We start from the raw sequence: 27,753 nt of genomic DNA, 5'->3' as shown, positions 1-27,753 counted from the left end.
TGACCTACACAAGTAGATAACATTATTTCTTCCTAGATTTTTAGGCAAGAGAAACACTACCCTATGACACATAGGTATATTTCAATGGACAGTCCAATGGGAAGATGTCCAATGAGAGAATGCATAGGAATATCTTTAGCTCGTGGGCATACGGTCTTTCTACACCCATTGTGTCTAAGTGTATTCTTGGGGGTGGAAGAATGTACTCTATTTTATCACGTTGAGACACAATCCCTAATTTCAGGGGACAGTGAAAAGATACCACTAACCCCTAAGAACAGGTCTGTATTTGGGCGTGGGAAACGCTAGACGGACAGCGTTTCCCCTCTCATGTTTTTTTATTTGGCAGAAGTTAAGTATAGATTCGCGTGTGCGGAGTATGCGGACGCGGTCACCAAATACTGGGAGGGTGGGATGGCAAGAACAAGAAGCCTTTTCTAACGTGTCGGCCGGCGGCTTTTTCCTTTGCTTAAATGGGAAAAGGGTTTAAAAAATTGAAATGTCAGTGAGTAATGAATGCTTTATTACGGCTTATCTGATCTGTATTTTCCATATTTTGATCCAACCAACCTTCTTTCCCGAACTCAAACCGCGTTCATCTTCTCTCTCACTATTATATTCACTTTTTTTCCCATTATTTCTCTGATCTCTTTTTCGATTCTCCAACAAGTTCAAGTTTTTTCATGGTGTTCCAAATTCCAACCAGAATTTCGGACAATTGCTTGTCAAAATTCAGTTACTGTTAATCGTTAGTGTTTAATACAGGGTTTTGACTTCTTAAGACTTTGGAGTTGAGTTTGTTGAATTCGTGTTCCGAAGAAGAAGAAGAAGAGAAAGTTTTTGCTATTTTTTTGTTGGATTAATTGATATGGAAACAAAGGCGACGACGAGGTGTCCTCTTGCACGGGAAGACGAGGATGTATCGGAAGTGGATGACGAAGAATTGGAAGTTGCAGAAGTTATTGACCCTACTTTTCGGCTTATGTATCTTGCGAATGAAGGTGATCTGGAAGGGATAGTTGAGCTATTGGATTCTGGAACAGATGTGAATTTCAAGGACGTAGATGGAAGGACAGCGCTGCATGTTGCTGCTTGCCAGCGCCGTGCTGATGTTGTTGAATTGCTGCTTCAGAGGGGAGCCGAAGTTGATCCGACAGATCGATGGGACAGTACGGTATGTTCAGTTGACAGCTTTCTTTGGACTAAATTGACTTGTTCTTTCTGAAAGATTCAATTAGTTATCCAAGCGAATGATGTGAGAAGGGAGATACCCTCTTGTTTACTCTTGGTTTGCTAATTGCATCTGAGGCATTTAGTTCTTTTCTTTTTTTTAATCTCTTGTTGCTTTATTTTTTTTGATTTATTTAGGTGAACCACATTGGATTTTACACAGCAATAGGCTGGTGAATTGGAGAATGACATTTATACTGGTTTATCATAGATTTATTAAAACGAATTTCCAACTTCAACTCTATCCAGAAAGGATATTTTTGATCTTGAAGTTTGAATGAAGCATAGACAACTGTGGGACCGTTTTTCTCTTATTCAAAATACAGAGGTGGTAAGAAACTAGAAAGAGCCATTCTCCAACAGAGCCTGGTTTGTCTGTGTGTGCATTATATGTTATTGGACCTGTTGGATTGTCTAACTGCTGCAGTTGAGTCTCAGGTTGCTGCAATGAGGACCCATTTAACAATCATTGTTCATTTGATTCACTTAGTGCTGGAACCAGACTTTACTGTTCTATGTTTTGGTTTTGATAAAATGAATTTGGAAGTCGGATAGGAGATTAATCCTTTATTTAGGGGTCAGTATTGTCTTTTTTTTATTGGACCCCTTCTTTGTGTGTGGTTGGGGGTTGAACATTTTCTCTTTCCTTGATATAGTAATGTCCTTGGTGTGATGTCCCATCAGCATTAGCCCCTTACCTTCCTCATTACTTCCGGCTTCATGTTCATCTCTTTTGTTTTTTAAAGTAACTATCCTTTCATCAACATTTGATATCAAGTAATTTACAAATAACAAAGTCTCTTCCATCAGTCGAAATCCAAAATAATGGAGAAGTCAAAAAAAGGATGTTCAAAGTAGTTAATTTGCTTGGAAGCTTAAAAAAAAAAAGGGTATACCTGATGCCCGAGGCTCCAGCATGTGAGAGGTCCGGGGGGACGAGAACTACGCAGCCTTACCCTGAGAATGTCGAGAGACTGTTTTGACTTGAAAGCTTCAATTGGATAAAAATACTTCTGTAAGCAATTATACAATTTTAAGCCAAGATTACTTGTACCAGAATGTTGAATTTTGGTATGTGGTCATCTTTGCAACTTTCTCAGGAAAACTACATCTCGATTGAGTTCGAACTACTTCCAGTATCTTATAATGCTACTTAAACTTCTATTGGAATGAGCAAAGTTCTCAGCATCTTATGATTTACCAAGGGATCATGCTCTGACTCCTAAATCCTTGGCAATTCGATCCAGATCTTACCGGTCCTCATTTGCAAAATAATCCATCATAGTATTTAGATCATAAGATCTGACTAAAAAATATTATCATTTCACTTCAATCTTGCAATTCAAGTTGTTTGACTAGGTTTTAGTTCTATACCTTATAAAATGTGTTAGAAAGAAATTGCTTCCTTAGAGAGAGTTCTATGAGATCCCTTCTAAGCTGTTCCCCCACTTCTTTGCATTATCTAAAGCTATTTTAGGAGAGTAAAGAGATTTGAAGCTTTGAACTTTAAAAATCCCACCTCCAGAAGTAAGAATTTCTTCTCTATTTTTAGTAGGAACTCAACCATATCTTTAGCATTTGTATTTATTTGAATGGGGATCAGATCATTGTTTAGCTTTCAAGGATTGGTTGAGGTTGTCAAATTGGTTACTTGATGCTTAGGTAAGGATTCGAAATTTGAGAGTAGGTTGATTTCATCACCAGAAACAAAAATATTTTGGCAAAATCGGTGAAGTTTGGTAAAAATCATGTATAAATATTTAAATCCTGGATTTTCGTTTCAAGTTTACTTAGAAAATTTTATTGTTTGTCATTTTAAGCATAAACAACCAGCTACAAATGATTAGATACATAGATGTCAAGGTGCCATCTGGGCGACAACGTGCTTTTCAGTGCCCTAGGCATGCTGTTGCCTTTATTGATGCACAAAATGCGCCTGCCTTGGTCACCTAGGTGTCACTTTGGACAACTTGGTCCTCCTTATGATATAGAAAGATGCCTTGTTTGTTGGGGAGGTATTTTATTATTTTTTATTTGATATTAAAGTGATTTTTACAACAGTTTTATTGGCTTGTGTACACAATTTTTATACAGTGAATGCATGGAATCATTCATGCGAGTGGAAGGAAAAAAAAGAAAAAGAAAAAAGAAAAAAGAAATCCTAATACTAACATGCTCTGTCATTCTGTTTCTCTATTACATGCTATGATGCTGATATGGTCTTAGTTTTTTTTTTATTTTTATGAATATACTTTATATCCATTATTTTCTTTTTTAGTATATGTTGGTTTTCTCATATTAGGTTAATATTAGCATACTATATCATGTTGCGTCATATACTTTTAATTTATTATATTGCATTAAAGCATTTCGGAACCTAGTTTATAGTGTCTTACCAACTTGAATGGAATAGGTCATTCTACAGAATTGTAAAGGGCTTAGAACATAGTGTGCTTTTTCTCTAGAAGTACATGTTTTTGCCAAATGTTGGATTAGGAGGGAAAACATTTTTCCGATAATCTACAATAAAATTCATGATTGTTACCAAACCCCCTCTATGATTTACAATATGGCTTCAATTTTTTCCGAATATTTTGAGAATCTTAATCATCATATTTATTTATAAAAGACATACTTGACTTGTAAGTTGTTCCAGAATGATTTATTGTTACTTGAACAGCCTCTTGCAGATGCAATACATTACAAAAACCATGACGTTATCAAAATTTTGGAGAAACATGGTGCCAAGCCTCTGGTATGTCTCGGTTAGCCTTTTGAGGTTTATTCTTTTGATAAATTTCTATGCCTGATTTGTGCCCTACAGGTCATAAACTTCTGTAACTTATCTTGTGGTGTTTACTTTTCTGTTTATTTTTGGTAATTTTTTTCTTTGCATGATTACCACTCCAGATGGCTCCTATGCATGTCCAAAATGCCCGTGAAGTCCCAGAGTATGAGATTGATCCTACTGAGCTTGATTTTACGGAAAGTGTTAACATAACTAAGGTATACTTAATTGTATTTTTGAGGTGTACCTTTTCTAATTCAAGAAATCCAGTTGTCCGCCCTGGAAACTTGTTTTAAGACTTGGTGAGCAGTTTTTACCCCCCATTCTTGGGAGGGAGTTCTTGTCGTGGATTTTGATCTGAATGGATGAAATTTGATTGTTTAGTGAGGCTGCAGTTTGTCCTTGATTGGCTGTAAGAGGGCTTTCATGTCCTACGAATTCTTTATCCTTATTTTTTTTTCTTGAATATTATTAACTCTTTCAGTAGAATTTGGAGGAGTGGTTGGTTGTGTTGGGGCTTTTTTTACTAAGTTGAATTTCAGATCTTGTAATTTTGATCTTCAAATGATGGTACACATGATTTACAGAATCTGCTGTCGGAATATGTGCAGTAAAATTTATCTCCTTTGTTTTAATGGAAACTTATTTTGATATGCCTACCCTATTGATGTTGCCATTTGTTTCATTGTTCAGTTATAAACACTTGCAATTTGGAAATTCTGTTCTATACTTCTTTTGTTTGATTCACTTATTAGAAAAGTTGTGTTTTAGATGATCTCCTAATTTTCACAAAACTTAATGGATCATCTAGATCCAAGGTTCCAGGTCTTGATTTCGAATTTCGAGCATGGTTTTGACCAGGCTCGAAACCGAAATATTTCACTAAACCTCGGAATTTTGGTAAAAATCTGGAAGGTTTTGGTGAATGGTTTTGGTTGGTGGTTTCAAGGCCCAAATGACCAAATTAGGTCCTGTTACTTTTAGGAAACCATATTTTAGGCCCGCTAAACATAATGGAACCATGAGTTTATAGAAGAACACACCCAAATGAAAGTGTAACATTACAATCGAACCTTCTAGTTAGAAAGAAACCTATTTGGCTACTATGATACCCACTTTTGAAGATAATTAAATGCTCCTCTCTCGTTTCAAAGTATGTGTTTACAATGGATAAATCATAAAGCCATAGCAAAATCTAAAAGTGAAAATCCATACTCGTTCCTCTCTCCAAAACCATATCCTCCATGTACACCTTTGTAGCCTTTACGATCTCTCCCAACATGTCCATTCAGATCATCCCCAATATTAATCTTTTCTCCTTGTCTAAAACCTTACACTAATCCTTCCATGTGTTCCCAAAATTGTAACTTACTACATTCATCCAATCCTACTTGGGTACGTAAGCGCTAATTATATTGACAATCTCTTTCTTCAACACAAGCTTGATGGATATAGTCCTATCACCAAATTTTTTAACATTCACCACATCAGTCTTTAAGTCTTTATCCACTACTATGCCCACTCCGCTTCTATTACTTTTATCCCCTGTATATCAAAGTTAAAAGTCATCCAACTCCTTAGCGATCTTACCCTTTGATCTTGTCTCTTGAATGCAAGCTATGTTAATCCTTCTTCTCCTTATAACATCCATCAATTCTAGACTCTTTACTCGTTAAAGATCTGATGTTCCAAGATGCTAATCTAATCCTATGCTTTTGTAATAGCTTTTTTACCTGCTTGTCCACTATGCGAGAACCCTTGCCGACTTGGCACCACATCCAGGCGCGATGTGGCACGTTGCTTTCAGGGATACCGTGGTGACCCTTTCTCACTATTCAGGTATCTGACCCTTGCTTAATATTCACTACTCCTGGGTCAAAGTGTTGCGCGTCACCTGCGCCTTGTGGAGGACGCCTTAGTATAACATCAAAAGTATAAGATTCCAGAATCTATTTAAAATGGGTTTGGCTAGGGTTTTTTGGGTGCCGGCTGCCAACCTGACGCACCAACCCTCTTCATTTATCTGGGCTTGGGACCGGCAGAAAACATTGGTGAAGTCCAAATTTGATCTGTAATGTTATTAAATCAGAAGTCTATCAGCATAACTATGACCAGACTGACTTGTATGGTATATGACCCCCAAAACTTTGAGTTTGTATCAATCAGTTAAAAAAGAGTAGTACATTGACTTGTCAAAAGAAAAGAAAAAAGTCAGAATAGCCTTTTGTACTATTTATACTGGGCGTGTATACTAGTTTCAGAATCATCTTTTCATACCTTGTTGTGCCAAATTGCCAAAGTTTGCAAATGATTGTAGTATATGTAGAAAATGGAAAATGATTGCCTCACCTGATCTCAAGGTTATAGGTATCTGTATCGGTGGCCGTATCGGTCATTACTGATACCGATATGATATGGCTTGGGCCGTATTGAGCAAAAATTCAAAAACCAATCACTTTTTGGCCAATACGCCCGATCTGTATCTGTGTTGATCACCAGGGATTAACCGATATGATACTGATGCCGATACCTTGATCCATGGCCGGTCTGCTACATTTGTAGAAAAAAAATATTAGTTTGGTAATTGTACTCACATATCCCCATGTATTAAATAAATACCCCTGATACCTTTCTCCACCATTGATTTTGTTGGATTTACTAGGTACCTCCTCATCCCTAGATGATGTAATGACTACCCCTTTTTAAAGTTCTTTTTTTTTGGATCAAGTTGTTATGTCCAGTCTGATGTTGTTCCACTAACCTGGTAGGACAGATTCATGGAACTAACCCACTGGGCAGGGTAGCATAGCAGTGAATTAGCTTAGAACAGAAAGTGGAAAGGTCAATATCTCCCAAAACCATCCAACCGATGGGGCTGAAATTTTGATTGATTGTTGGTCTAAGGCTTCTGAACTTGTGGCCAAAATATCTTGAAGAACCAGTGGTTAGATTGGGAGTAAAAGAGGTAGACAGAAAATAGAAACAGGATGAACATAGAATTAATAAGTAAGGAAAACTTGAATAACTTCAAATCAGCAGCATCAATGGACTCCAAACTTAGATTGATGGAAAGCAACAGGGTAAGGAGCAACAACCTTGATTGCTACTGTCTCACCACAGAAGCTTTTGGTTTCAGCATTGAAGAAGACATATTGAATGAGCAACAAAATTGTGGGCTGTATCCCTACTTCTTTTTTTTTATAACAATCAATGACTGAAATACAGAATTAGTAACCTTCCTTGCTTGGGAGGCTACTTAGCTGCCAAGAAAAGTAATCCTTCTAGAATAACTAATATGCAAAATAGGAGGTATATAAATTAGAAACTGCTACTTAACTATTTACTCTATTGCTAAGGAGCAGATCACAAAATTAGAAATTATGATAATAGAAACTATTAAGTCACTATTCCAGCATCAAGGTATCCACTCCAAACATGCTATCTTCACTGGGGCCTAAGCAAGATCTTCTAGAAACAAATAACCATTTCACCAAGCCATGCTCAAGCCTACTCTGTCCACACGCAGGCCTTGTCTAGGACTGGCCCAAACCAGAACCGTGGCTTGTTTTATGAGCCAGGTTTGCCAGGTTCATGCCTAGTACCTTAACATTGGTCTGTTATCCTGCTCCCTTATCCTTCCTGTCTTCTGGCCTGCTCTGCATCACAGTCAAAGTACTTTGGGGCTCTTTTGTTATAATTTTAAGCATTAGTGCTGTTTATGGTCCTTGTTTGTCCATATGTTGTCCTGATTTTTCCTCTGGTGGATTTAAGACAGAGTTATGATATGTCCATGTAAATAAATCTGTTTGGTGCTTTGGGGAAGCTTTGTGATTTGCAGAGCATATATGGTATTGGTGCTTTCAATGTGTTTATTCATTTACAGACTTGACCCCCAAAACCCAAGTATAGTTTCGAAGTTTATTTATTTTCATCTATGGTAACAGCAGTTTTAAGGATAAGTTCTTTGGTCCACTAGTTGTTGGAAATGAATTCCATTGACTTTGAATGTAGTTTCTTTTTTGGTCTCCTGATTCTTGAATTTAGTCACATTTATGTCAACTTGTTTAGATGGAAACTGCTATGACTTCCATTGTCATGTTTTCCATTTATAATGTGGATTGGAGTTGTCTACCTAGTTATTTCTGCTGAAAGTTCACATTAGGTTTCAATTTTCATTTTCCTATTGGATTTGAATATCATTACTTGCTAGCTTATTTTATTCATATACCAACTATTGCAGGGAACCTTTTGCAGTGCGTCATGGCATGGAATCCAAGTTGCTGTGAAGACACTTGGGGAGGATGTGTTCACTTATGATGATAAAGTGTGGGTTGATCCTATAGTATCTCTCGATTTGAAGTTTTTATTTACTTCTTGGTATTGTTTTGCTCTATTCTTTGTTGAGTACTTCTTTGACATTTTGGTATCTGATTGGGTTACAGAAGGGCATTTAGGGATGAGCTTGCTTTGCTTCAGAAGATACGGCATCCAAATGTTGTCCAGTTTTTGGGGGCTGTAACTCAAAGTTGTCCGATGATGATAGTCACGGAATATTTACCCAAGGTTTACCCTGGTGTTTAAATACTTCTGCTTACATATTTAACTGACTGATAACTGTATCTAGTACTATTGCCTCCTGAATGCCTTGAGATTTTGTGGTTATCACTTCTCGATGATTTTTACTTAAAATGTTTTATATTCACACTAAGTGATAGTTGATGCATGGTGAAGCACACCTTGTCTGCGTCACAAATAAATTAGGGACAGTTGTTATTAAGCTGTACTTATAGGATCTTTGAAATGGGGTATTTGAATCCCTGTGGATTGCTTGTCTCCAATGAACAATTGCGAACGGTAAGGCTCTAGTTGGATTGGATGGCAAAAGAGAAGTTTCAGTTGAGGTAAATTGACAGTATATATCATTTTTGAACCGCCATTTGGTTGACAATGAAAAGCAAACAAAAGTGTCACTTCAACTGAACATATAAAAACTTACCATTTGAAGAAAACCATATAATTGTTTTTTTCTTTTGGTAAATTTTCTTCGTTTCCCCTGGAACCATGCACAATCTGATGATTATTTTGAAAGTATTTTGTATGGCAGATCAGGAGGTCAATGAATATCTAACTTTTTAGGAGTCAAATTTACTGAAATTCATATGAGTGTAAGCTGAGTTTAAAAGGTCAAGGTATTCTTCTGAAAACTTGACCAGCACTGAACACCAGGTTCAGCTTATTTGGTCTGACCTGGTTCGGCTCTTCAACTATATTTTGTTCCCAAAAAACAAAGTACCAATAAAAGAAGCAGTGATTTGACCATACGGATTCATTCCATTGGTTTGATTGGGTTTCTTTACAGCCATACCATCAGGGTTTCCAGGTCTGGTTCTTCTCTGCTTTGGCTGGCCAGCTTGCTATGGTTCTCAAAATTATAGTTAAGGTGAGGCAATGCATTAGCGTAGCCAGATAGATGAAGGAAGGTTTGAACCTCATTTTTCCAGTTCTTTTTTGTACTCAACTCAACTTAGCTTTATACCAACTAATGTTGGCTACATGGATCCTTTTTCTCTAATCAACTTTATTCAAAGCCATGCTTTGCGGTATCTCTCTATGATCAATTTTTACCACCTTACTTTCAGCCTTATTGTTGCTAAAATTACCACCATATACTACTCTGTTTTTGTTCTACTCATTTTAAATCCTTTTGATTCCAAGCTTAATCTCCATAATTCCAACTTTATTTATTCCTGTTTTTGTTTCATCCACCCAAGCAATATCATTAGAAAAAAGCATACACCAAGGCATCTGATCTTAAATGTCTCTGGTCAGCTCGTATGATTATGGCAACAGATATGGGGCTAAAGCTGATCCATGATTTAATCAAATTGTAATTGGGAATTCACTACCTTACCTCCCATAGGTCTTTATATTGGTTACTACACCATCATAAATATCTTTAACTACGTCCACATATTTACTTGAACATTTTTCTTCTGCAACTCTTGCTAAATTAACTCTCTAGGGATTCTATCATAAGCTCTTTATAGGTCAATAAAAACATATGAAGATTCTCCTTACATTCTCTAAGTCATTCAATTAGCCTCCTAAGAAAATAAATAGTTTCCTGTTTTGGAGGTTTTCAATTACTCTCTCTTAACTTCATAATATGGCTCATATATATGACTAAATTATTTCTGGTATTATTGGCTCATTTATGTGTGCAAAACTTTAAGTGGAAAAAAGAGAAGGGAATATATATTTTGGTATTTATTTTTATTTTGTTTCATTTTTAAATAAGAAGTCAGCTTTAACTTGAATTTAGTCCTATGTTGGTGCAGGGGGATCTCCGTGCATTTTTGAAAAGAAAAGGAGCATTAAAGCCAGTGACAGCAATCAGATTTGCTCTTGATATTTCAAGGTACATTACATACCTTATGTGCTGAGTTTTACATCGCTTCTTTCATTGCCATTGCAAACAATTAATAAGTGAAGCCCATAGTTGTCACAATGATTAGGCGACCCAAGGTGTTGCAAGGGCACCCAGGCGTGCAGTATATGACCATATGTAATACTTTTTTTTTTTCTAACGAGGAACCCCTCGAACCTGCCCGATTTTATGGTTCAGGCCAAGGGTAAACCCAGGTTACACGCAACCACACCTAACCCGTGTAGCAGATCAGCTGCAGGGAGGCTCGAGCTGGAGAATTCTGTTAACACGTAGTGCCTTAGGACCAGCAGAGCTGCACCCGGGTTGTTTATATAATCATAATATATGCAACATAAAATTCATATCAATTTAATATGATATAATTATGCTAATAATGACCTAATACGATAAAACCAACATATAAAAAATCAAGCATAGGATACATTATAAGCATATATATATATAAATCAACGTAAACTCGTGAAGTGTCAACAAGATTTGTCGCCTTGGACCCAATAAAGAGCCTGGATGCCTATGGAACACCTTATCATTGTGGTGAAGCCTGAGTTTATATTTTGCAACTTAAATGTTCATGCATTTTTATTGTCATATTAGAAATAGAAATGATAAGGGAAGATGCCAGAACCAGCTATTGTGGGACTGCACTGCTTCATTAAATTTGGATATGATGTGTATTAAATAAATTTTTATTCTTCACAAATATTTCTAAATATGAAGACATTGAATGTGTCTAAGCTGCAATGCTTTTTTATAAATTGGGAAAACTTTTTCAAACACGATGAGACAATTAAGCAACAGTAACAAGGTGGATAAATTTAGCTGCAATTTTAATAATTGTAGTAACTAGTTTTGTAGAGTTGGTATCATTGTTTGGATGAAGCTATTTTTCTTAGACGTAGGCAGTTACTAGTGTGAGAACCGTGGGAGGGCAAGGAAGTGAATTCCCAATTGCATTGGGCTACATCAATGAGCAGCTTTAAACCCTTATTTGCTTGCTCTTATCATTGATGATTTAACCAGGAACATTCAAGATGAGGTCCCATGGTGTATACTTTTTGCCGATGATATTGTTTTAGAGACCTAGGCAGGAATTAACACTAAGTTGGAGCTATGGAGATTAACCTTGGAATAAAGAGGGTTTAAGATAAGTAGAATGAAGATAAAGTATATGATGTGTAACTTCAGTCACTCTAGGACGGATAATGAAATGGTGTCGATTAAGGAAAGCGGGGTGCCGCAAAGTGATCATTTTAGGTATCTGGGGGCAATTGTAGATGAAGAAGGTGATATAGATGATGTTTTTTCATAGGATTAAGGTGGGATGGATGAAGTGGAGATGTGTGACAAAAGTGTTGTGTGACTGACATATTCATTTAAAGCTTAAAAGAAAGTTTTATAGGACAGTCATTCGACTGGCTATTATGTATGGTGCAGAGTATTGGGCTGTTAAGAAGTGTCATATGGATACCATTTTAAGGGGTTTTACCTAGGCGCAAGAAAACTTCGTTTCTCTCCCTAACCAAGGTTTTGTGGAAGGTCTTCGGCTCCAGTTGTCATGCAAAGCCGGTACCTAAGGTCCAGACTCAGGGAGTCTAAGTTCTGGTAATGATCCGGAGAACCTCGTTCTCAGCTTGTTCGAACTTGAGTTCTTGATCTAGCTTTAGACTCTTGAGAGAGTCTATTTGGTGTTGGTATTCCCACACCTGATAGCCGCTGAGTTTCTCAGCTAGTTTTCTAAGGAGTAGCTCTCTTCGGTGGCTCTTATCATTTCTTCAATTTCTTTTATACTATTAAAGTAAATTAAACAGCTAAATTGTCAGAAACCTATATCATTTATCCTACCGTGAAGAAAATCATAATTATGAGGATTTGTATTCATATGCAAAAGGTAATAAAATTTAAACTAAGGAGTAAACCGAATTAAAATGACCTATGGGTTCCCATGCTAGTATGTGTAAATGAATTCATTCTGGTTATCCTTCGATTTTTTCATCCGAAACTAGCTTTAGCTCAAACATGATAGTTACTTTGAAAATATGCCGATTTGAACTACCTTGTTACACAAACCTAAGTTACTTCATCCGTCTTAGTTAAAACCTTCGATCCGGTTAAAGCCTTCCATTAGCCTTCCTATTTTTGGTTCTGGCTCAACAGACAATCCCATCAACGCCTTTAACGCCTCATGCTAACGGGCAACAACAGGGACTAGCAGCCTACTATTCAGAACCTACCAAACATATTCTTCTAATGGCCGGTGGGTGTCGCCGGTAGATCGGGACTTAAGAAGTTAAGGTCGAGCACCAGAGGCTCTGTTAGGCATATAATCTAAGATGGTGATGTTGAGACTAAAAAGCATCTTCATCTTGACCTTTCGGTTCAAGTTTACTATTATGATAACCAAGCACAAATTCAAAACAGAAAGAAAACATACGCACACAAGCCAGGTTCGGGAACCCAGCGGTCTAAGGAAACTACTCCATGATAAATTTATTCATACCTTAAAAGCTGAATACAAAGGAAGCCTTCAACGCTTCTTCTTCTCCTTAGGCATTCTTCGTCTCTTAGATGAAATGAATTGGGTTTTAGAAGTAGGAAGGATTTCCAATTTTCTGATGGCTCAACTCTTACAAATGAGAACCTTATATAGGCCTCGGACTTCAAACCAAACTAAATTTCACACATAATTGTGGGGACGCCACGACATACAAAAGCATAAGGTGCCAAAGCACCGACACTACTTTTCGCAAAGCATCCTGCTGATGGGCCTTGATTGAGCTGGTGTCGTACGAGGAGGAGTTACTTTGCAGAGATAATGGTGGAAGGAATCTCCTTTTCCACCGAAAGTAGCGAACACCTTTAATGTGGCATTCCAAGGTCCATAGACCGGTTTTCCACTTTGTTAAAGATATTCCCACTTGCGTAGAAAGCAATAATTGCCTTTTAGAGGGATCCAAGTCCGGACTTTGTCCAGGTATGGGCTTTTACCCATTTGTTGTCTGGCTGTTGGATCCATGTACCCGGGAGATTGGGTTTGTCGTCATACCGCGGCTTCGGAGGCCCAGATGGCCTTGCTGACCAGGTGCTGTTGCTGTATCAAGGAACTTCGTCTTTGCCGATAGCTTTGAGTCTTTCAATGTTGTCGAACATGATTGTCAACTCCGTTGGTAGGTCGTAATTTGGTCTGTCGATGATGGTCTTCAGAAGTTCTTTGTCTTCATCATCTTCGTCCATTAGTTCGTTTGAGTGGGGGTTTGTCCCACTATGACTTCTGTTGTGTTCTTCCTCTGGTTCTTCTGCTCGGAGATCTTCGAGGTAGTGGAAAGTCTTTTCAGACATGAGAATGTCTAAATCTTCGTTTAGACTTAGGTTATAACTGAGCTTGCTGAAATCAACTTCTTGTGGTGGAAGACACACAAGAGTCCTGTTCCCTTCAGCGAGAATCGTATAACCTTTTGTATTCTCATTCAGGAGCATTTGCTGCTGAAGAATACTATTTGCCCTGATGAAGCTTAGATCACGTTCTCGGTCAAGGAATCTTTTGTGATCTATGGGCTCTGTTGTGAGCTGATGGTCTCCTTTGTAGATGGTGATGATGTGGCGAGGAGGATGTATTCCCCTGTCGCTCCATTCTGGTGGTACGCTACATATGGAGAGGAGGAGTCTGCCTTGACTCTTTCCGTAGTTGCTCACAGTGCTTTGGACTATTGCTGGGAGACCCTGCAAGTCTTCTTCTCCGCAGGTGTACAGATAGCAGATGAGTCCGAATTCATATAACTCTGCTTTGAGAGATAAGTCTGCATCTTCCCCGACTATGGCGAGTGGTGTTGTAGGGATGACTCCTTCGACCGTGTGAACATCGATGAAGGGGTTGTCATCATTCCATAACTCGTCCATTCTCTGTTGGATTGCTGTTTCGCTGATCCTTTGAAGAGGTATCCTGGGTGACTCAGGATTGTATATGTGCTGCTTTGGCACTTGTCTACGTTTAACCTCTGTAGTAGAGTTAAGGGTGGCTTCACCCACTTGAGACCTTGCTGTGTTCTCTTTGGAACTGCTAGGCTGTAGTCTTTGTGTCGAAACACTCTTCAGTCTATTTTGTTGAGATTTCTCAACGGTAGACCGTTGTCTTTGCTGAGACGTATTTGAATTACCCTTGAACATTTTGGCAATAGCCTTGAGTGCGTTTTAACACCCTTGAAGGATTTCTATCATATTGATGATAGTAGTGCAGGTTGTTCAAGACCTGCTTTTCTTTGAAGTTTATCCTCGCATTAGTCTTAAAGACTGGAGTGAGGAAATGGACGAACTCCATTCCTTCTACAATTGCTGGTTCCGGCGTTATTTTGAATTTTTGTTCACCATTGTGCTTGATATGCACTTTCTCCAATTGTGTGGAGCCTCCGTGAGGAGTTGGTGGTCTAGATGTCCTAGAGACTAGAGATCTTTGTTCTTCTAGGGTGTCTTACCCTTTGGCGATGTAGAGGGTTTCCTCTTCATCTGGGAGTGGTGACTGGTTGCAGTCTTTGACTCCTGGCATTCTTTGTTGCTGGTGAAGTTGACAAGGATCTCTTCGGATCTTTCAGCCATTTCTCTTGTGAGTGCATCTGCAAGATAATTATATTTTCCTGCAATATGTTCAAGAGTGAATCTGTTAGTGTTCCACCAAGCTTGCCATTTTTGTAACCTTTTCTTTGCAAGTGATCTAGTCTTTTCAAGATCTAGATTGCCAAATGTCAGGGCATACTGACAGTCGGTCCTAACAATAAAAGGTTTATGCAGGAATATATGAGCGCAATTAATAGTTTTTATTATTGCTAATATTTCCTGCTCATGGGTCGTATAACCCTGTTCAGCCTTGGTGAACTTTCCTGAGAAGTATCTACATAGCTTCTTTAGGTTGCTATTTGGGGTTTGTGCTATTAGCACTCCTGCCCAGTATTCTTGTGAAGCATCTGTTTGTAGGATGAGATCATCCTCTGTTCTTGGTATGGCGAGAGGTGGCAAATTTTTGCATTCTCTCTTGATGTCTTCAACCCTTTTGGTGTCTTTGCTGTTCCAGCTGAACACTCTGGTCTTGCTATGTAGTGGACCTACGAGTTCAGATACTCGTTTGATAGATTCTCGAATGTAGTTGACACATCAAAGGAATCTTTGAAGTTGCTTAAGGTCCTCTATTCTAGAGGGGAACCTTTCAATCTTCTCTAGCACATGATGTTGCTGAACTGCAACACCGTATTTGATCTTTAGACCCAGAAAGTCTATTTGATCCTTTTCTATGTGAACCTTCTTGGCTCCCAAGATGATTCCATTATGTACTAGCCTATTCACTACTTCTTTGAGGTGATATAGGTGTTCCTCTTTTGTCTTGCTGAAGACAAGAATGTCGTCAATGTATACAAGACAGTAATGAATGATATCTTCGAAGATAGCATCCATTTTCCTTTGCTGAATTGAAGGTGCTTGCTTCAATCCGAAAGGCATGACAAGGTATTCATACCTGCCAATGGGTGTGGAGAAGACAGTTAGCAGTATGCTTGCTTCTTCCATTTTTATCTGCGAGAAAGATGACTTTGCGTCAAACATGGAGAACCATTTGGCATCTCCAATTCTAGCTATCATAGACTGTACACTTGGGATATTGTATCCGTCAGAGACGGTCATCTGATTGAGGCGCTTATAGTTGATAACTATTCTTGCTTTGCCTCTTGAAATCTCTGCATGATTTCTCACACAGAATGCTGGCTGATTGTGGGGATTGACAGTACCATTTTGGTCTGCTTTCCTGATCAAGCCTTTGTCGAGTTGTTCAGCCATTTGGACTTTGAACTCTTCGACATCTTCATCAGTATAAGTTCTGATGGGTTTTATGTGTATCATGGCTAGTGGATCTTTGAGCGCAAGATTACAAATTGTTTTAGTCTTATCCCAATGTTGTAAGGGATTTTCTCCAATGATGGATTGGAGCTTTAACTCAAGGCTTTCCTTGGTTATTTTTTCTTCCTTTTCCTCTACATTTCTGTAGTGGTTAGAGATGATCTCTTCAAACTCTTTTGTGAGTCTGTTCATCTCTTCTTCAGTGATATCGCTCTTTGGCAGTGACTGAAGTTCAGGGAATCCTTTGAGTAGGTCATCGAAGTCTTCTTCTGTAATTTCAGGTTCTGTATCACTAAGTTTCTTGGTGATACTTTCCTCAGTTGGTTCCTCGGGAGCTATATAGCTTTCGATGTTTGAGGCAACTTGATATTGGAAATCCTTCGTACTTTTGAAACCCAATTCATCTCATCGAAGAGACGAAGAAGGCCTAAGGAGAATGATGCAGATTCTTCACCAAACTAGGCTTGTTTTATTAGGAATAAGCTTAGGGTTGGGTTGTATACGTGTTGGGCCTTCAGTCCATGTGGTTTGGAGTGTATTGGGCTACTTTTATGGGTCTAAACTAGGGGTTCTAAGGTTGCATACGGGATTCAGTGATTTGTTTCCTTTTCTTTAGTTTCCTTTTCAGATGGGGTTATTTAGTTTCTAATTTCAGTACCCAATTTAGATTCTAATTTCAAGTCATTGTTAGTTTCTAATTTCTGTCTAGACTAGTTTCTATTTTCATTAGATTCTAATTTCCAGTTTTTAGTAACTTCTTGTAATCAATTTTTAGTAACTCAGATTTAGTAACTCTGAGTTACTATTACTTGTAAACCCTCCCCCATCATTATTATAAATAAAGGAGAGCTCTCATCATAGGGAGACGATTTTTACAATTAAAAAAAAAAGAAGCTTCATGCTGTTGCCGCTGGGTTTTCTCCATGGCTATACCTTTGTGTCTGATCAAGGGTTAGGGATTGGTGTGTGATCCGATCGACACTCTGCGGCGAGAAGTCCGGGTGGATTTTTATTATTTCTGGTTTCTCTTATTGTGGTTATCTTCTTCAATTTCCCAAGTAAGTAATCTGAACTTTCTGCAGATTTTTTCTGGGTTTTAAGAGTTCTGGATTCTCCATCTGACCAGTACTGATCTAAGAGACCAGCCGTCAGATGGATCTGAAATTCTGGTCGAGTGCAGCCCTTGCTGAATGGGAGACTCGATCCAAAATTTAGAGGGATCTGACTAGGGGATTGAGACTTATGGGAAGTCTCCCTGTTCTGTCCGATTGAAGTTCTGCCCAGATTTTCTTGTCTAATCTGTGTTGTATTTGACTGCTGCCTTTATTCTCTGATGGACTGGACCTTTCTAATTAGTAATCTGAGTTGATTATAGGCTCTTTAATATTCTGCTATTGAATTTCCTGAAACTGCTGGGATCGACTGTAAGTTTTCAGAACCTGCTGTCCAGAGTTGAGTTCTGGTTTGGTTTATCTGTTCCTGTGGTGTTTGCTACTGATTATGTCTTATTCAATACTCTATTCCTATATCTGAGTTAGGCTTTTGTCTGGTTTATAGTCTGAACTCATAAATTCCAGTTTCTGGGTTCGAAATTCTGATTTACAAAATCTGTTTCTTCCTTAATTCTGATCTGTTATATTGCTGCCTTACCTTGGCTATTCTTGGTTGTTCTTTGGTTTAAAAGTTCCTGTAGTATTGGGTCTGGTTTGGTTGTCCAAATCCTTTCCTACATTAGAGAAGAAGAAGCATTGAAGGCTTCCTTTGTATTCAGATTTTAAGGTATGAATAAATTTATTATGGAGTAGTTTCCTTAGACCGCCGGGTTCCCGGACCTGGCTTATGTGTGTATGTTTTATTTCTGTTTTGAATTTGTGATTGGTTATCATAATAGTAAACTTGAACCAAAAGGTCAAGATGAAGATGCTTTTTAGTCTCAACATCACCATCTTAGATTATATACCTAACAGAGCCTCTGGTGCTCGACCTTAACTTCTTAGTCCCGATCTACCGACGACACCCACCGTCCATTAGAAGAATATGTTTGGTAGGTTTTGAATAGCAGGCTGCTAGTCCCTGTTGTTGCCCGTTAGCATGAGATGTTGAGGGCATTGATGGGATTATCTGTTGAGCCAGAACCAAACATAGGAAGGCTAATGGAAGGCTTTAACTGGATCGAAGGCTTTAACTGAGATGGACGAAGTAACTTAGGTTTGTGTAACAAGGTAGTTCAAATCGGCATATTTTCAAAGTAACTGTCATGTTTGAGCTAAAGCTAGTTTCAATGAAAAAATTGAAAGATAACCAGAATGAATTCATTTACACACTCCAGCATGGGAACCCATAGGTCATTTTAATTCTGTTTACTCCTTAGTTTAAATTTTATTACCTTTTGCATATGAATACAAATCCTCATAATTATGATCACCTTCACGGTAGGATAAATGATATAGGTTTCTGGCAACGTAGTTGTTTAATTTACTTTAATAGTATAAAAAAAACTGAAGAGAGGATAAGAGCCACCGAAGAGAGGCTAATCCTTAGAAGCCTAGCTGAGAAACTCAGTGGCTATCAGGTGTGGGAATACCAACACCAAATAGACTCTCTTAAGAGTCTAAAGCTAGATTAAGAACTCAAGTTCGAACGAGCTCAGAACGAGGTTCTCCGGATCATTACCGGAACTTGGACTCCCTGAGTCTGGACCTTAGGTGCCGGCTTTGCAGGACAACTGGAGTCGAAGACATTCCGCAAAACCTTGGTTAGGGAGAGAAATGAAGTTTTCTCGCGCCTAGGTAAAACACTCTTATAATGACCATAAAGTTAGGAATGACCACATGAATAATTATTGTTTTGGCTGTGCTTACATCATTCGTCATTTAGTTTTTTTACATTTGTGTGTCAAAGTATAATAACATTTTTATATACTGAAGGAATTAATGGAAATTCCATCGGAATAGAATTGTTACACTTTTTCTCTTAGTTGTCAAGATGTCTAGGAGGATTTTCAGGGCCAAGGCGACAACATGCCATACTTGAAGCAGCAAAGGGGACTGCCTTGGCCACCTGGCATCATCTTGGCATCATCTAGGCATCACCTTGGATGCCTTGGCCTGCCTTGTGGCCTCGGCTGGCGCCTTAGTGTATAGTTATTTCATTTTTATATTATATGAAACAAATTCCATTTTTTAAACCCTATTATTGGTTTGTGTATGCCAATATTGTTCAATTGCACCTTAATGTATAGTTCGTCAACTATTATTCAACTTCCCATTTTTGGCGTTATTGTGTATGCCAATTCATAGAGGAACATCTAATGAATATGCTTATATTATATCCTATGCTTTGTTTATTATATTTCGGTTTTCTCATATTAGGTCATTAGTAGCATAATTGTATCATATTGTATTGGTATAGCTTCTATGTTGATATATATATATATATATATATGAATTACATGCCTAGTTGGCTACCTTGGCGTCTTGAAACCTATGGGTTTTCTGTAATATCTAGGGCATCCAGCTGTAAAAAGTTTGTTATTTTGGTTGACAGTAGCATTGATTGTCTGAAAGATAGAGAAATGTATCACTTTACTATTTATTTGGTTATTAATTTTTCAACGCAAGGATTGTGTATGATGTTCCCATTTGGTCTAATATAGAGCATTTAAAAAGAGAAAAATAGATGCACCTTTGAAAAACTCTTTTCACCAATACAGAGGATATGTAATGGTACCTGGCTCTACTATGTCTCCACTTTTAAGGAGTTTGTCAAGTTGATAAGATACAGCTTCAACATAAACAATGATCAAACAATGGGATCAGTTAATTTTATAGGTTTTGGAGATCTTTTCTGGACTCCTTGACCTTTTACTTTTCTGTTGCTTCTATATTTCATTTGTATATTAATATTAGTTTCGGTTTTCAAATAGTGATCTAAAACTCAAAATAAATATTTAAAAAATTTGAATATCTAAAGAAAAAAAAATAGATTTAACCGATAGTACTTGTCTCATTATGTAGTGTTGCTTCAAATTGATGTATTGCTTGTTAATTCTATAGACCTTGTATATTATATGGAAACCTTAGTATCTAACTATTCTACGCATGCATGAGAAGTTATGCCCCCATTTATTGATTTCCTTACGACATTGTAGACGTTTATTTTGCTTCTGTGATTGTTCTTGGGGGTGTATTAATGTTAATTCTATCATTTGAAGGTCCTTTAAAAATTATGATCATTACATTGTATCTACGTTTCCATGATTTTTACCCTATGCCCACATATGTTGATTTAGTTTCACAAAATACTTTCTTTCTCACATGCATCAAATGCTTGAAAAAAGCTTAAACTTAAAAGACCTTGTAGATTGCAATATCTGTGGTACTGGATCCTGAAAGGCAACTCTCTACTTTGTAATTAATGAATCATTTGATGTTTTACATCATACTTGACCTAAAATAAAATTTAAAACCTTGCATCATTAATTCTAAAACAGGATGGATTTAGTGGTGTCAATTCGGTACTGATCCCGTACTGAATTACCATGGTTCGGTATGATATTGGTATGGCCAAATGTACCAAAGTACCAAAACCGTACCAAATTACTGAATCCATACTGAATACTGTACCAAAGTACCAAAACCGTACCAAATACCCTACCAAAATACTGGATTACCGACTATATATGCATAAAAGGCAAAAATTGCAAAAATATTATATCAAAACCGTACCAAAACCATATTTATATCAAATAAAAACTGTTTTTATACCACATAAAAACTATTCTAAAATCATGCTGAGCTGAAACGGTAAGCTTTTGGCATCTACTCTTGGACTGCTGTACCATGCCGAATAGCAAATACTGTACCGGTTGACACCCTTATGTGGTTGCATGATATGTGTTCGAAACTCAAATGTCCACTACATTGTTCATCTTGAAATGTTATGAATCATTGTTGTTTCTTATTGCTGCAATTTCTTTGTTTATTTTGCAGGGGAATGAATTATTTGCATGAGAATAAGCCTGAAGCTATAATTCACCGTGATCTTGAGCCTTCGTAAGTTCTCATTTATTCAGTTGTTTTTATTTTCTTGATGAAATTTTCATGTAGAACTTTCACATCATATAATAGAATTTTATTTTTGTTCTACCTGAATACTCTGAGACTGTCGGAACTAATTTTTATTTTTTTGTCTACGAGTAAGATAACAGAAATTTATTGCGGGATGATTCTGGACATCTAAAAGTTGCAGACTTTGGAGTTAGCAAGCTGCTCAAAATGAAAAATAATGTTAAAGAGAATTCTCTAATGAATAGCCTAGATGGGGCTTGTAAGTCTGCTATTATCCGAAGTTACCCTCTTTGTTGTTTATCTTTGATAATCTAGATTCTTCATGAAAATATTCATATTTAGATTTGAATTTTTGGCAATTATTGATATGGAATCATCTATGAACATACACTGTCCCTACGAAGTATGTCGTTATGGAGGTAGTTTGGAGAAGAAGGATACAAGTGCATGGTTCCCCACCTGGATCTTGCTGAAATCTATGTTACAAATGAATGGTTGCTTCTGTAGATTTTATTATGTGTTCCAGTGTTCGTTTTGGACTCAAGTGTTGTGCAGGTTGTAGTATTTTTTTCTATTTATTAGTCCCACTAGGTATTTTTGGAATTTGTTTTTGTATGGATTGTGTTAGAGCCTTAGAGGTTCTTGTTTTATGCACATTGCACTGTTTTAGGCTTTCAAAGTTTATCAAACTGGTGGGTTAATGCCAAGGTTCTTGGGCCTCTCAATGATGATGCATTGGCTAGCTGATGCCTATGTGAGAACTAGTTGATGACCCAAAACTAAGAAGGGATTTTGGAAATGAAAGGGTCATATCTCATGTTTACAGCAACAAAAGACTACAATTGTGCATTAAAATATATAATACAAGGCATTCAACACTACCACAGAAAGGAACATAAATTAGTTGTGGATGAAATCAGTTCCGAAAGAAAAGTGAAACAGTAGGGACCATCTTTGCTGGTTGAATCAATAAATGCAAAGTTCTGACAAAAGAACAAAGTCGAGAGCCCCAAATGGTAAGCCCTTTTTTTTTTTTTTTTTTTAAATAGATGCATCTCGTGTCATTGCTCTATTTGATTTCACCTTGGTGACCAACTTGCTGGTAGTGCCTGACTATGTATTTTTTTCCTTTTTTTGGGTGAATAAGAAATTCAATACCAAAGAGGGGAAGAAAGAAGGGAAGGGGGGGGGGGGGGGGGGGGGGGGGGAGCAAATGAGATAAGGTTAAACCCCGGGAAGCGCTAATGAGCCTATTCCTAGGGGAGTCAGTCCCCAACAAGACGGTTAGAAACCAAAGCAATCTTGGAGGAGACATCAAAATAGATGGCTTTCCAAATCTTATCGAACGATCTGGAGTTGGAAGTCCATCTACGTAAGTTATGCGTTATGCTACATCCAAATATGGTTGATGGCGGCATCAAAGGCGAGCTTTCCAGCAGTGTCACAGATAGAGTTGTAGCAAAGGTCATGTTGATCCATATCCATTATCTCATAAGGTGGAGGGGTCTTCTTCTAGCAGGCCAGCATCTCGCAAGGACATGCTTCCAAATGGTGGAAGTGAAGGGGCACTCATAACTGTTTTTCATGTGTTGGTCATCTTGCCTGACTATGTATTAGTTCATCCATGTTCCAAAATGCCTAGGTGATGCTTTAATAACATTAGGGCTTTTGATGGAGTTGCAATATTTCAAGATATAGTTGATACTTTTCTCCAGCCTTGCCTTTCTGCTCAATTTTCTTTCTTATCCTTGTCTTGTTGTACCCTTAGTGATGGTTACTTATTAGAGAAGATAAAACTATCTGGAAGCAACGGCTCATAGGTACCAAATTTCATGGAAAAAAAAATCATTTTCTGATATCACTAGAAGAATAAGGAAACTTGACATCAAAATTTTAATTAGTGTAGATAAATCTTAATATCCATAAAACGTGCCTTGCGACAGAAAAAGTAGTAGACGAGGGCACACTTATGTGAAAGTTGTAAATCATTAAGATTCCTTTCGAGGGAGATTCCTGTTGCTAATGTTGGATACATCAAGAGAATGCAAATTAATCTTGCTATCCTCGTGATGAATATTCAATTAATTTTGCTTACACAGTCGATTAATAGCATCTAATGAAACAACTGTGGGCCTAGTCTTTTGATCAATGTACAATGCATAGTGTTTTTCATGTGCAGTTCATTTCTAAGTTATTTGTTCTAATTTTGATTTTCTTAAATTGAAACAACTGATGGTGAGTATGTACTTCTACTGTGATATTCTATCTCATTACAGGCCGGTATTTGGCTCCTGAAGTGTATAGAAATGAAGAATATGATACAAAAGTAGATGTCTTCTCATTTGCTTTAATTCTGCAAGAGGTAAGCTATATATTCCTTTCCCCTTGGATTACATGTGCTATAAAATATGTGGCTACTATCTGTTAGAAAATGAAATTTCTCAAAATGTATTCCTCCTTGTAATTATAGTAGTTTATGATGTGTCAAGGTTTAAAGTATCGGTATCGAGTATCGTACTGATACCCATCAATGCCAATATGATACAATACGGACCGATACTTTAAAACTATCATATAGTAACACCCTTTTATAGATAACGATACATATCTCACTGTATCGTATCGATACCCACTGATGCGGATACGATACGAACTGATACTTTAAACCATGGATGTGTGGTGTCTTTTTCTCACACAGTTTTCCTGTTCAATGCATACAGAAATTTGATACTGTGATTGAATCGAAATGCATTGTTTGTGGGGTTATTTGCTTCAGCCTTATTTGGCTAAATGTGAATTAGAACAAAATTTATTTGGTAAAGTGCAGTAAGTGTACCAAAATGAGAGAGTATAAATAGCCTATAAATGCATTGAAATCAATGAATTGTCATTGGAAATCAATTTCTGTGTGTTGGTTGTAATGCAATTTTTTTGTGCCTACATGTTTTTTCTTGTGAGGTGATTTTCTATCTTCATTGGCATTTCAAATTCTTTATCTATTAGGTCCTCACTTGTTTCCACTCATCAACTTTACTTCCAACCTATCACCATTGAAAGGGAAAAAACCCCATTGAAAGTTTTATTTTATATATTTTTTCCATTTTACTTAAATGCATTTTGGAGAAGAAAATTTTACTTCACATATAACCAAACAGGGCCTTAATGAAATGCTGGAACTGTTACCACTTTCTGGTCTACATGTCAGTTTTTTTTCTCCTTCTTCCCTCTCTCTCTCTCTCTTAATATTTTCCCAGTTATAATTGATCGATACTGAAATTGATTATTTAGTGAGTTTTTATACTTGCAGAAGATGAAAAATTCTCAACGTTGTAAGAATATGAGATGTTAAGGTCCATGTTTTGTGGAAAAAGTTCATTGATAATATTGGCATGATAAATATTATTTTTTGGTGAAGTTATTGGCATGATAAATGATAACTTATATTTTGTGCTGCTGTTTAGATGATTGAGGGCTGTCCACCATTTTCTTCAGAACTGGAAACTACAGTTCCTAAAGCATATGGTGCAAAAAAGCGACCACCTTTTAGAGCTCCAGCAAAACATTATGCACACGGATTAAGAGAGTAAGCCCTTCTGGTGGTTTTCCTTGATAACTTTGTACTTGACACCAACCAATGGTGCTTTGCATTTTGCTGTGACATTTTACAATTTTTATAGAAGCAGATGTCAAGCTATAAATTCCAATGCTTTATGGTTTAGCTGGGTTATGCACTTGTGTAGTCCATGAGATAACCAAGTATTGTTTGCTTTATAACCACAACATCCAGAACAAATCATCAGTACATATAATAGGTACGCCTGACTTCTAAAGCTGAAGGTAGTCAGAACTGGACCAGAGGCAGCATGGAGGTTGTTGCCCATTCTGCGTTGGAACGTGCGGGCTTGGGAATCCCACCTTGGCCCCCCACCAAAAAAAAGGGGTAAAGGACTAAAGGGGGCATATATTTGTGTATTTCGGAGCTTCTTTCTTCTCTTACGTAGTCTTTTACCTTGTCTTAGAAGAAGATGGCTCACTCTAATAGCTGTTTGAATTTATCATCTTACAAATAATTTTTTTAGTGCTTGCAATTTCCCTTTAGGTTCTCCTAGGAGTAGCAGATAATCTTTTATACAATTTTATATTGTGATTGAATAGAATAACCTTGTTGAAGCTTAATGATCATATATCTGTAATGCATTGTATGTTCCATGGTAGATCCCATTCTTTTACCCTTTCCCTGGAGTTAATGACTAATCGTAGGTAACATCGACACCAATAAGAGTTTCAATTAATGCCTTCTGTCTTAGTTGATCCTGATTTGACTGTACCTCATTCATTTAAATTGATTTTCTCGAAGAACTCTCTTGTAATCTTTGGACTTCATTTATTTAATCTTGTTCTATTGCCTATTCTCTTAGGATCTAAAATTTATCCTGTCTGCTGTTATCCCTACCTTATGTTTCTGTATCCTTTCCTGTACCATTGTTCCCAGCCATCAATCCCCTTAGATTCTTTTGGGTGAATAATAAATACATTAAAAGAAGGGGGAGGGAAATTACAGCCACAAAGGGAAAATTAAAAACCCCTAAAAGAGTAACAAAAGTCCATCAAGGAAAACGTCAAAGGCCTTGATGGGAACAGGAAACAAATGACACGCAAACATGTCCAATACAACTTAACCACTAACCCTATCCAACTTATCTCAACACTTCATCTTCCAAGCTGCAAGAAGAGAATCAGAGTGCCGCTGGAAAGAAGGAAGCCACGGCGGAGGGGCACTGGCCTTGCAGAGGGCAGCCGGCCTAGCGGAGGTGACAGCCACGACGGAGGAAATGACATTATTCTTATTCTGTTTCATTAGCTCTATGACATGGGAATGCAAGTATTCACATTGATGATGTTTCTGAGTGCACCTAATAAATGCTTTAAATATTAATCTTTTGTCTCAAGTCTAGTTTCTAAAGGGAAAATTGTAATGGTTTTTCTGAATGTGGCCATTCAAATAAAACTGTAAATCCTTACAGCACAATGGAGATTGTTCGATATATTTAGATTGGGAACCCGTTGAATGGATCCTTTGCTTCATGATCCACCATTTTGAGCAATGTGGAGCAGTGATTTGGTTAAATTGGCCATGAGTTGGCTAGTACACCTGTTGGATTAGCAACATATGGCCTACCATGTATTGAACTCTCACCTTCCAATTTTCATCCCGTTAAATCCATCACTTAAGTTTTCAACTATTTTTCAAAGCTTTACATTCCCTCTTTGAAAAATGTATTTGCATTGAAACTTTCCAAATGACCAGATGGGAACATTTACATGTCCACAAAATATGAGAGCCAACTAAACTGCCAGGTGGCAGATCTTTAGAGCTGTGTAACGAGCCTTACCTTAATGAGCCATGAACGAAATAATATCCCTACCATGACTTACATTTCAAAAAATTGTGATGCATGCAGCTGTTTATTATGCAAACACTTGAGATAGAAAAATGATATATTATACTTTTTCTGAATAAAAGGTGGTTCAAATGGCATTTGAAATAGCTGAAATTCCAAAAAACATAGTATCCTTGTGATAAGTAAAGTCATGGTCATATTGATGGGTTAAACATTAGAAATGCACGCCTTTTTGGATGAAAATCCTAAAAAGTTTTGAGTTCTCAAATGAAAAGTGCAGAACGAGATTTATCACCAGAAAAAGAAATAAATAGGAAGGACTTGACTTCTCCTTTGTTTATTAATATTTCAAAATATTTTATCTTCTACTTTTATTTGTTTAATTCTGCTTCCTCAAAGTTTCTTTTTGCATAAGGTTTTACTATGTGCATATCCTGTTGGTCCTTGTATCCTTTTCCAAGACTTTTCAATTCTCTCTTGTGTTTGCCTTGTCTCCTTGTTATTACCATGGGCTTCTTTTCTGATAATTGGCGACTGCTCTATTCTCAGATTATTCTGGTAGTTGATTTCATTTTGGGAAAACTTAATGTTTTATTCTATTTTCAGGTTAATTGAGGAATGCTGGAGTGAGAAGCCAGCAAAGAGACCAACGTTCAGAGCAATAATTGCTAGGCTGGAGTCTATTAATAACCATTTTATTCATCACAATCGGTGGAAGGTCTGTACTTTCTGCTCCCTTGCATATTATATAGAATATTTTTTGAGTATATATATGTCATGACCATTAGTGACATTTGATTTGTCAAAAGGATATGCTTGCCATGTGCCAGACTTGGATGGGTGGCGGGTGGGTGATGTAATTGAGGTCCCCACTCCCCATTTTGCTGTAATGAATCCTGTGGCATTTTGTGATTTAGTATCACTTTGAACTCACTTTTGAGG

General features: G+C 37.4%; 1 protein-coding gene across 1 annotated transcript; it reads left to right on the top strand.

Moving 5' to 3' along the window:
- Nucleotides 1-374: 374 nt before the first annotated feature.
- LOC122064171 (integrin-linked protein kinase 1-like) lies at nt 375-27,529 on the top strand (the record flags this gene model as incomplete). The annotated part of the gene is given in 11 exon segments (XM_042627880.1): nt 375-1,174; nt 3,911-3,985; nt 4,141-4,236; nt 8,259-8,344; nt 8,461-8,581; nt 10,357-10,436; nt 21,332-21,394; nt 21,550-21,668; nt 23,686-23,771; nt 24,871-24,992; nt 27,418-27,529. Coding segments are annotated over 11 exon segments (1,266 nt in total), but the record flags the coding sequence as incomplete, so codon positions are not given.
- Nucleotides 27,530-27,753: the final 224 nt, after the last annotated feature.

Source organism: Macadamia integrifolia, unplaced genomic scaffold, assembly GCF_013358625.1.
Source record: "Macadamia integrifolia cultivar HAES 741 unplaced genomic scaffold, SCU_Mint_v3 scaffold155, whole genome shotgun sequence".
Taxonomy (NCBI): domain Eukaryota; kingdom Viridiplantae; phylum Streptophyta; class Magnoliopsida; order Proteales; family Proteaceae; genus Macadamia; species Macadamia integrifolia.
Note: the sequence above shows the minus strand (reverse complement) of the source record. Positions and strands in the feature narration are given on the sequence as shown.